The sequence below is a fragment of the Vairimorpha necatrix genome, chromosome 3, assembly GCF_036630325.1.
Source record: "Vairimorpha necatrix chromosome 3, complete sequence".
In the NCBI taxonomy this organism is placed as follows: domain Eukaryota; kingdom Fungi; phylum Microsporidia; family Nosematidae; genus Vairimorpha; species Vairimorpha necatrix.
The window spans coordinates 1,234,358-1,244,825 of record NC_088818.1 but is presented as its reverse complement, the minus strand read 5'-3'; the positions used below and the strand labels follow the sequence as shown (position 1 = coordinate 1,244,825).

Below are 10,468 nucleotides of genomic sequence, written 5' to 3'. Positions count from 1 at the left end.
TTACATTCTTTCATATTTTTTGCAATTATTATCGGTAAGATTTGTAAGTATTTTTGACATATTATTGATTCTTCCGATAAACTTATCAAGACCCCTATAAGTAATATAAAATCTATGATCCAATTCCTTTTCCAAATTTTCCATTTCAAGACAGATCGAATCTTGAGCATATAAACATCGACAAAGCAATGAATGAAAATCACTAAAAACTTCCTGTAAATTCATTTTATAAAACAAAATCGGAAATCTTTTTGTAATACGCCCATAACTTGATAGTAACTTCAAACTTACATGTTTATGTTTTTCTTTCAAAGGAAGAGTACTATTAATATAAATTATAACATTATAGCAAAAATCCAATTGATATAATAATATTTTTTTTGTTTTTTCATCTATTTTAGATTTTTTTATCAAATGATCTAATTTTGATAAAGATTCTGATTTTGTAATAATTGAATTGTTTATCCAAAGAAATGATCTTTGTTTTAGTTTTCTATACAACTTCAATTCATTTTTATCGGCAAATTTTAACTTACATGGAGAGATTTTCGTATGCATGTCTTCTTCATTACATTCACAAATAAAACTTTCTAAATTTTCAAGTAAATTAACATATTCGTTAATTGGCTGCTCTTCATTATACTTATCATTGTTGCCTAATAATGTTTCATTCTTTTTTTTAGTACATTCAGCCGACGAGCTGTGCGATTTAATTAAATCATAATTGGGAGTTTTTTCTTGTGTAAATTTGTTTTTAATATCAGAATTGCATCTCAGATTGCTAGTGCTCGCAATTCTAGAGACTTTTCCTTTGTATATCATATTTTTCTTTATCATGAGCTTATGACATATTGGTGTGATGGTGTTTTTAATAACATAAAGTTTTTTATCCATTGATAATTCATTTCTAGGAGATATAAGCTTATTGTCGTTATTTAAAATACTAGAACACGATGCTGTTAAAAAATAAAAAAACATGGATTGAAAAATATTGATCGTTAAAATTGATAAATCCTAACGCATAGAAAAAGCTTCTTCGTGTCTTATAAGTTGTTTTTAAAATACCTTTTGCCGCCTTTGAACATTTATTTTGTTGTAGTATAGCTTTTTTGTTTTTTTTGAAATTTATCTGAATGTTTTCTGCATAAAATTCGGAAAATTCTATATGTTTGGTTCTAAATAACGTCTTAGCATTTTTTATGTTCATTTTTAAAATGAGAAAACTTCAATATTAAAATCAATATCTAAAAACTATTGCAAATAGAAAATATTATCTAATACGAATAATGCATAAGAACACTGTTAAAAATGTTTGTAAAATATAGTTTACTAACATATATGTAAATGTATACCTAATTACAAGCGTATTGGTATCGGGTTTTATTTTTGATATTGACTATAGACAATAAATTTCTAAATATAAAGTCACACAATATTTTTGTTATTTGGTTTGCCTGTAGTAATTTTTCTTAGGTTGTATGTTGTGTAAGATAGCAACGTTATTATTCATAGTTTCTTCCAAAGTTCCTAATTATTTCTTCATATAGCTTTATATCAACCACATTATCATTGATTATTTGTAAAAAAATTTATAAATTCCTCGTTTTCTGTAATATCATTCTAATTGTTCATTCATATAAATTAGGTGCCATTTTGTCTGTTGGTTCCGATAGTAACATTTTATTTGCTCTTATTACTTTTTAATGTAAAAAAAAAAGTTTTAAAAATATTTTTAAAAAGTGTACTCTTGTATTGTTTTTTATAAAACATGAGGTTATTATCTAAAACATTGTAAAATACTAATTATAATTTCAGCTGATCTTATATCTATATATAAGTTGCGAAACATGTCGAATATATAAAGTTATACAATATTATTTTTTATTAAGAGTTGAAAGTATCATTAGCATCCTATTTATCCTCGCAATAAATTGATCAAGATCATTATATATAATATTAAGATATACGTCTAAACCGACCATCAATTTTTTTATTTCTGACAAAACAGGATCTTCTACATCAAGACATTCGAAAAACAACTTTCTCAAATCATTATATACTTCTCGTAATTTCATTTGTCTAAATAAAACTGTAAATCTTTCTGCTACACGTTTATAACAAGATAGTAAATGGGAGTTTGCTTGTTTTCTTTTTTCTTGATGAGGTAATAGCGCATAAGCATACTCAATAACACTGTGAAAATATCGGGTTTGTATCAATAAAATTTCCTTTGATCTTTTATCAATTTTCAAATTATTTATTGCGTGAGATAAATTAGATACAATGTCAAATATTGGAAAAAAACTTTTTTTTATCCAATCATTTGTGTTTCTTCGGTACTTGTTATACTCTAAACGTATATCTTCATCCTCAAATTTTAACTTAAATAGGAAATTTTGCATTGAAGTGTCCCTTTCATCACATTCGCGGATGTATTTTTCATAATTTTTAAAAAGACAAGTATATTTATCAATTTTTCGATCTTGATCAATTTTTACGTTGTGATTTGCAACAAAACCATCGTTTTCTATTGTTTTTTTATTCGACAAGTCAAGTGGTTCGGTTGAGTCATAATTAAAAGCTTTTTCAGAAGTTGCAAAAATTTTTTTATAAGGATTAAATCTTGAATTAGAAGCGATTAAAGAATCATAAGATCTTATTTTCATGGTATCATTGTTTTCTTTCGTAATACTACTGTGTCTTGGTGTGATAATATCATCTACACTACAAAAATCTTTATCTTTCGGTTTTTCACGTGCCGGAACTACTACTTTGTTACTATTAATAAAGATGTCAGAACACACGGCTAACAAAAAATAAAAAAACATTAAGGGGTAAAAAAAATTATTTTAAAAAGAAGAATCCCTAAAATATGATACTAACGTTTACAGCTTATCAATGTTTTATAAGGCTTTTTTATAAACAGATAAACATGCTTTACGCCAATGTCTTAATATTTTTTATTCGATTTTTTTCCCGTCGAAGATATGATAAAATTTACAGATCTAAAAAGATCAAAGATCGTTTAGGGCGTAAAATTTTTATTTAGTGCACAAAATTAAAAGATAAAATATAAGTACAAATAGAAAAAATACTTAAAAAAATTATAATTTTTTTGTATGAAAAATAAAATAATGGATTAAAATAGATTATTTTATATATTCATTTATAAACATAAGTCCCTAAATGTAATAGCATAATTATTTTTCGACGATATTACATTCAGACACAGTAAAAATTATGTATATAAATAAACTAAATTGTATCATTAACACTATTAAAATGGTTAAAAATACAACTATTATAATTCCAAAATCAATTTTAAAAACTCATCTTTTTATCAACAACTTCTTCAATATTTTTCAAAAATAAGCAATGCAAACGATACTAAAAACATCGCTTTTGTTGTAAATTTTGTAATTCTAAAAGAAATATCTTTATTGCATTTAGAAACATTCAGCATAAATAAAATATGTATTTCGAAACATTGTTTAGGTCATAAATTATTTAAATCTTAATATTTCTCTTTCCATACATACACTTTGCCGATTAGTATGAAATATCTCAACTAAGTATGCTGATACCTTCATGGTAAAGCATTACAGTACAAAGATCTTGATCTTTTGATTAATTAGTTGACCATATACACATAAGTGTGCCACAATCAAAATCTAAGTTAATCAAAAACATTAGTATCATTCATTCCTTACAAGATTTCTAGAATGTTTTTTTGCTAGCTGCCAATTTTACACATTATCGGGTTGATATAACGAAAATTTCGTGCTTTTTTATATAAAGATGATACTGTACAAAAATTTTAAGCTTAATGCACGAAAAATATTATATTCCAACAAAATAAAAATTTACTTAGACATGCGACAATGAAAATAGCTATAAATAATAAATGATTATATTTTTTTAGTAAAAATAAAAAATACCTATTTACTACTTCGCCAAGTATTTTTTATACCAATATCCTCCCATAAGATATGCAATCGTCTTAGTTATATATAAGGTTTTCTAATCTATAGTTATACTATCTTCTAATACTTTGTTTTTTATTTAATCTCAAAATTTGAGTTATAGCGACTAGCAACATGATTTTACCTAAAACTTATACAATGCCCGAGTTTATCCTTTGTATCTTTAACCCTCATGTTTTTAAAGATAAAAAATGTTTGCTTGACCACAACCTTTTGCTCTGGTAAGCGCCATATGGAGCTAACTTGTTCTTATAAACAACGTGTTAATTTATAATTTCCATATAATTTTTACAGGTATGAAATACAACGCTTTAACGAAATTCACAAGTGTTTTCTAAATAGACAAAAAAATGGAAATGTGTTTGAATGCTTTTTATCAATAAATGTCGGCCTTTACCTGAATCATAAAGAGGTTTTCGGCTTGATGTCATTACGACTGTTATATATTTCTGATTTTTATTTTACTTGTATTTTTCACCTAAAAAACTATCTAAAAATTGAATTAGATTATCAACAATCTAGTCTAAAATTATATGATTTAGATTTTTGTATTGATGATAATTCTTAGTAATTAATATGTTTAAAATATGTTTTCATTAAAATATTTATATGTATAGGGGCTAGAATTTTTTTTGTATTTAACGGTGAATATATAAAACACATTATTGTAAATCTTTAAATTTTAGTCAGGAATGATAATTTTAATTACATGGGATGATTTCAATCAAACTACCATCATTTTTGCAATGGACCAAGCCTAGAAGCCCTTACTATATCACAGTCAGACAAGGATTCCAAAATGACTTTGGAATGCTTGACAATGCGCAGTGCCGAAGAAACGAAGTTGAATCGGAACTTGAAGAGGAGAGAGGAACGGAAAAAAATGTAAGAGTAAAAAACGCGGCTGTAGAGGTTGTTAAAACAGCCCTGCAAGAAAATATAAAGACATAAAAACTATACTCTGATTGGAATTTTATCATTTAAATTGATATTACGAGAGAGTGATTTCCCTAAAAAATATATCTTTACATAAATATCAAAAGCAATAAACAAATTTTTTTTGAGGTAATCATAAATTAGAAAAGTATCAATTTTTTTAAGTTATAAATATCTAGTACGTTCTATATGAAAATTTTACAATGTCCGAATTACAAAAAAATAGATACAAACCAAAATATTTTTTTATGTGTTACTATCCCAATGTAGATACCTGTTAGACCACTTTGACTGAATTTTTTATCTAATAATTTTTGCTAGCCTTTACAAATATTGTTAATCAATTTATTTCAATTTAAAATAATGAATTTCTACCATCAATGCATATTTGAATAGAGTGCAAGATTTATTTTCATAAGCTGCTTTTAACTTAAATAAAAAACATAAAAACATTTATATAATTTCCATTACTTACAAATTGCAAAGGTTCTTTTTTTAAAATTTAATTCTTCCATTATGCAATTAATTTACTATGGTTTCAGACAAATTGTAAGATACGATGGTTTTTCATTATCTTGCTTTTAAAATGTTTTTTTGCATAAAAACGGATTATAATATCATTATAGCAAATAAAATATCATTAAAATTGCTTTATTAATACTTTTTAAGCATTTCATACAAACTTCTAATTGTTTTGATAAAATTATCGTGACCATAATAAGTAACATGAAGTCTATAATTAAAATCTTCCATTTTATTTTTCATTTTTATACAAACAGAATCTTGGACATCATGATTTTCAGTAATTAATACCTAAAAATCGTTTAATATTTCTTGTAAGTTTATTATATAACATAAAATTGTGAATCTTTGAATTATGCGACAAAATTAAATAGTAACTCGGAATTTTCATAGTAAATATTTTCCTTAGAAGGCAGTAGATTGCAGACGTAATCCATAAACTCGTTGCAAAATCTTAATTGGTAAGATAAATTTAATTTCTTATCTTTATCTATTTAAGAATTATATATTAAATGTAGTATTTGCAAAATAAAACGTCTTTTATAATAATAGAATTGCTTATCCAATCATTCATTCTATTCTTTAGAAGTCTATACTTCATTTATCGCTTTGATCCTCAATAATAATATTATATATATTGCGCTCTAAATTAGAATCTTTTTCTTCCCATTCACTAATCAAATTTTTCAAATTATTGTAAAGACAATTATAAATCTAAATTTTCGATCATTAATAAATTGTACGTTACTATTTAATATTTTCTCGTCGTTGGTTCTCTCGGGTAGATAGAATAAGTCGGGCAATTTCTCAAGTCGAAATCCGAGGTACACTCTGATGTCATTTCGATTTTTTTCACATGTATGAATATTCGCGGTGAAAGTTTTTTCTGCGTTGCAAATGGTTTTTTAATCATGAGCTTATAATTTATTGGTGTAACTGTATTTTTAATGCCCCAAAGTTCCATAAGTCTGATTATATGTTGAATCTAGAACATTACAGATTTTCTTAAAGACGTAAGAGCACATAGTTGATAAAAAATAAAAAAAACATAGAATGGGTAAAAAAATAAATTTTTTTTAATGGATAACATGGCCAAAATCACTTCAGTATCTTCGTGATCATTGCTTTTTTTTGTTCTGTTTACTATTATATGATGTATATTTATACATGTTTAGTAGCTTTTATATATTTTCTACTTTTAAATCTTAATTTTTGAGTGTTTTTTCAGAAATTACAAGAGCATTCAATGTTTGAATTTTGTATTCGTTTTCGCCGAATTTAAAATTTTTACATTTTGAAAAAAATGAGAACATTATTTAAAACAATTCATTATTGTATCTTTAATACATGAAAAAAAAAACTAATAACCCATCATTAAATTTTTATAAATAACTAAAAAAAATATCTTAAAATAACTTTGTCAGGGGACAGATCTCCGGTGATACTAAGATTACCCTGGAGATCTGAGAATACCATGCTGTAAGTATTCTCCCTCTTTACATGTATAATTTTTGGAGGGAAATTGGTGATATTTTCCCGCCTAAAATTATAAAAGAAAATCATGCCCAGAAGGGTATGAAGAATAATAAAAATATTAGTCTAAAACATTCTTCTCGGACTGATGGGAAACCATCAGTCCACATTGGTGGTAACGGTGAAGAGGATAAGATGAATGAGATCGAGGACATCTGCTCTTACATGAAAAAACTATGTCTCCAAAACAGATGGACAGAATTTACCGGCGAAGATCTAAGTAAAGCCGAAGACTTTCTATCTCAGTTCAGAGAAATTGAAGACGTTTATTCACAAGCCAAGACGCTAGATATTGCCAAAACCAAACTGAAAGGCAAAGCGTTAAGATGGTATAAGGCTTTCGAGGGCGAAGAGATAACAGACTTCGAGACGTTCAAATCCCAATTCCAAAAAAAATATATAAAGGAGAAACTAGTGGAGGACAACACTGATATGTTTATGCACCTATATGTTCAAGGTCCAAAAGAAAGCGATATTATAAGTTACGCTTATGACCTAAAGAGGTATGCTAAGAGAAACACAGAGTACTTTGAAAGATCAAAGATTGCCATACTAAGAAACTCTCCGGATGCTTTAAAGGAGCCAGTCAACGATACTCAAGACTGGATAGAGTTATTAGAACTACTAGAAGAAAAAGAAACTTTTATAAATAATTACATAAAGAAAAGAAAAAACTTATTTAGGAAGCCACAACAGGAAACACAATTACAGGAAAAAAAAGAATATAGAACTATAAACAAGAAATCAGTTCAGATAAATTCGAATTCATCATTACTCCTGAAAATAGGTAAAGTGGAAACAAAAAAAAATTCAACAGATATCCGAGCCAGGATAAATCTTTTTTCAGATAAAGAAAAAATTGCTGCGCTAATTGACACCGGAGCCGAGATTAACTGCATAAATAGGAATAAAGCCCAAGCATTAGGGTTAAAACCAAAAAAAGAGGCGATGACCATAGCAGGAATAGGAGGTATAGTGAAGTCAGAAGGGATAGTAGAATTTCTAGTAAAAAATCCTAAGACCAAAAAAACAAAAGTCTTGAAGGCCCATGTAGTCAAGAATCTGCCAGAAGACCTTATAATTGGCCTAGTAGATATCTTGAACTTAAACTTACATAAAATACTGGATAAAATTAAGAGTACCCAAATAACTAAGTCTATCTGCACTACAACGGCGAAAGCATCCGAAATTCAAATAGCAGATGTTGGAGAAGAAGATATGACAGAGAATGAAAAGGGAAAATTCATTAAAGTTATTTCAAAATATCCCGATGTATTTTCTGATAATAATCAACAATCGTGCTTAGACATTGAGCATGCGATTGAAATAACTAATGACTTTTCAGAGGTAAAGAATATTCAATTTAGAAGATCGCCGGAACAAAATGAAATAATCGAAAATAAAGTAAAAGAATTCCTAAGTAAAGGATTCATTGAGGGTAGTGAGTCAGACTATACTTCTCCGGTAGTGCTTGTAAAAAAACCGAATGGAGATACACGATTTTGTATAGACTATAGGAGACTCAATAAAATTACAAAGAAGATGATTTACCCAATTCCACTCGTAGAAGAAACCATAGAAGAACTTCAAGGAGCGTCCGTATTTACAGTTTTGGACTTGGAATCAGGATACCATCAAATACGAATTCGAAAAAAAGATAGGCATCTAACAGCTTTCAGAAGTAGATCAGGAACTTTCCAATGGGTTAGAATGCCATTTGGGCTGGTAAATGCACCTTTTACATTCCAGAAAATAATGAACTCGATATTATCTCCTTACTTACATAGATTTGTACAAGTTTACCTGGACGATATAATGATATATTCGAAGTCAATTGAAGAGCACCTAATACACGTAGAAGCGGTTTTTAAAATACTAAACAAACTGAAACTGAGGGTCAACTGCGGAAAATGTAAAATCGGAAAGAATACAGTGAAGTTCTTGGGATACACGATAAATAAAACTGGTATTAGTATACCGTTAGAACAACAGACTAAATGTCTAAATTTGAGAATTCCCACAACACTTAAAGAAACCAGAGCCTTTATTGGATTTATAAATTACTTTAGAAAATTTATAAGGAGCTACACAGATATAATGGCTCCTATTTACGATTGCCTTAAGAAAGGAAAATTTGAATTCTCGGAAGAAGCCATACAAAGTGTTAAGAAAATAAAAGAGATCATTACGAGCTCTCCCGTTTTAAAGCTACCCGACTTCACTAAGAAATTTATCTTGTACACTGATGCATCAAACCTTTATATAGGAGCAACGCTAATGCAAGTATACGATGAGACAGAAATGCCTGTATACTTCATTTCAAGAAAACTAAATCCAGCTGAAATCAATTACACAGTAACCGAAAAAGAATGCCTGGCGATAATATGGAGCATATCTCAATTCCGTATTTATCTTACAAATACTTTTACCATTAAAACTGATCATCAAGCACTCAAATGGCTGCTAAGTTATAAAGAAAGTACAGGAAGACTAATGAGATGGATTCTCACATTGGAAAATTACTCCTATGACATCGAATACATAAAAGGAAAAGATAACGTTGTAGCTGACGGATTGACAAGATTTGTTCACACAGTAAAATATAAAAATGAACGAGAACTATCGCCCGAGAGTCGTAAAGAACTTATACTGAAATGCCACGAAGAATGTGGACATGGAAGCACTCTCCCAACATACACTCTAACTCTTGACCAAGCCAAATGGAAAGGCATGTATGAGGAAATAAAACAAGTGATTGGAAAGTGTCAGGTATGTTTAAAATTCAATTCAAAAAGAATACCAAGAGAACACCACAGGATTCGCCTAAAAGATCCATTCTCACTGGTAGGAATTGATATGGTAGGACCTCTACCTAAGTCCGAGAATGGTAAAATATATCTAATAGTCGCCACCGATTACTTGACAAGATGGTGCGAAGCGAAAGCCGTAAGAAATAAGACTTCTAAAACAGTGGCTAAATTTATATTCGAGGAGATTATATGTAGACATGGCCCACCCAATGAAATTCTTTCAGATAGGGGACTTGAATTTTTAAACAGTACGGTCAAAGAACTATGTAGAATATTTAAAATAAGAAAATCTTTTACATCAGCCTACCACCCACAATGTAATGGCACGGTAGAAAGAACCAATCAATCACTAGTGGCCAAATTGGCAAAGATCATAAATGGAAGGTGGAAAGACTGGGACGAATACGTCGAACTGGCTCTATACGCGTACAGAATTTCTCCCAGAAAAATAACAGGACTCTCTCCCTTTGAGCTATTATATGGACGAAAACCTATGACATGGGAACATCCCGAAGAAGAAACCTTATATTTGGAAGATAATTTTTTAATATTTGAAAGATTAAAGCATACTCGGGATATTATGTTACAAGCCGAGAGAGAGGCCAGAGAAGGTGAAATAAAGGATGTTAAAGAACAGACACTTCAGATAGGAGACGTGGTGCTAAGAAGAAAACCACTCATCAA

The 10,468-nt window shown here is 28.6% G+C and overlaps 2 protein-coding genes across 2 annotated transcripts; both read right to left on the bottom strand.

Moving 5' to 3' along the window:
• VNE69_03325 (uncharacterized protein) lies at positions 1-837 on the bottom strand (the record flags this gene model as incomplete). The annotated part of the gene is made up of 1 exon (XM_065473188.1): positions 1-837. One exon carries the CDS (start codon positions 835-837, stop codon positions 1-3), a length of 837 nt encoding a protein of 278 aa, XP_065329260.1.
• Positions 838-1,874: 1,037 nt separating this feature from the next.
• VNE69_03324 (uncharacterized protein) lies at positions 1,875-2,828 on the bottom strand (the record flags this gene model as incomplete). Its single annotated transcript, XM_065473187.1, has 1 exon — positions 1,875-2,828. One exon carries the CDS (start codon positions 2,826-2,828, stop codon positions 1,875-1,877), a length of 954 nt encoding a protein of 317 aa, XP_065329259.1.
• Between the last annotated feature and the right edge of the window lie 7,640 nt (positions 2,829-10,468).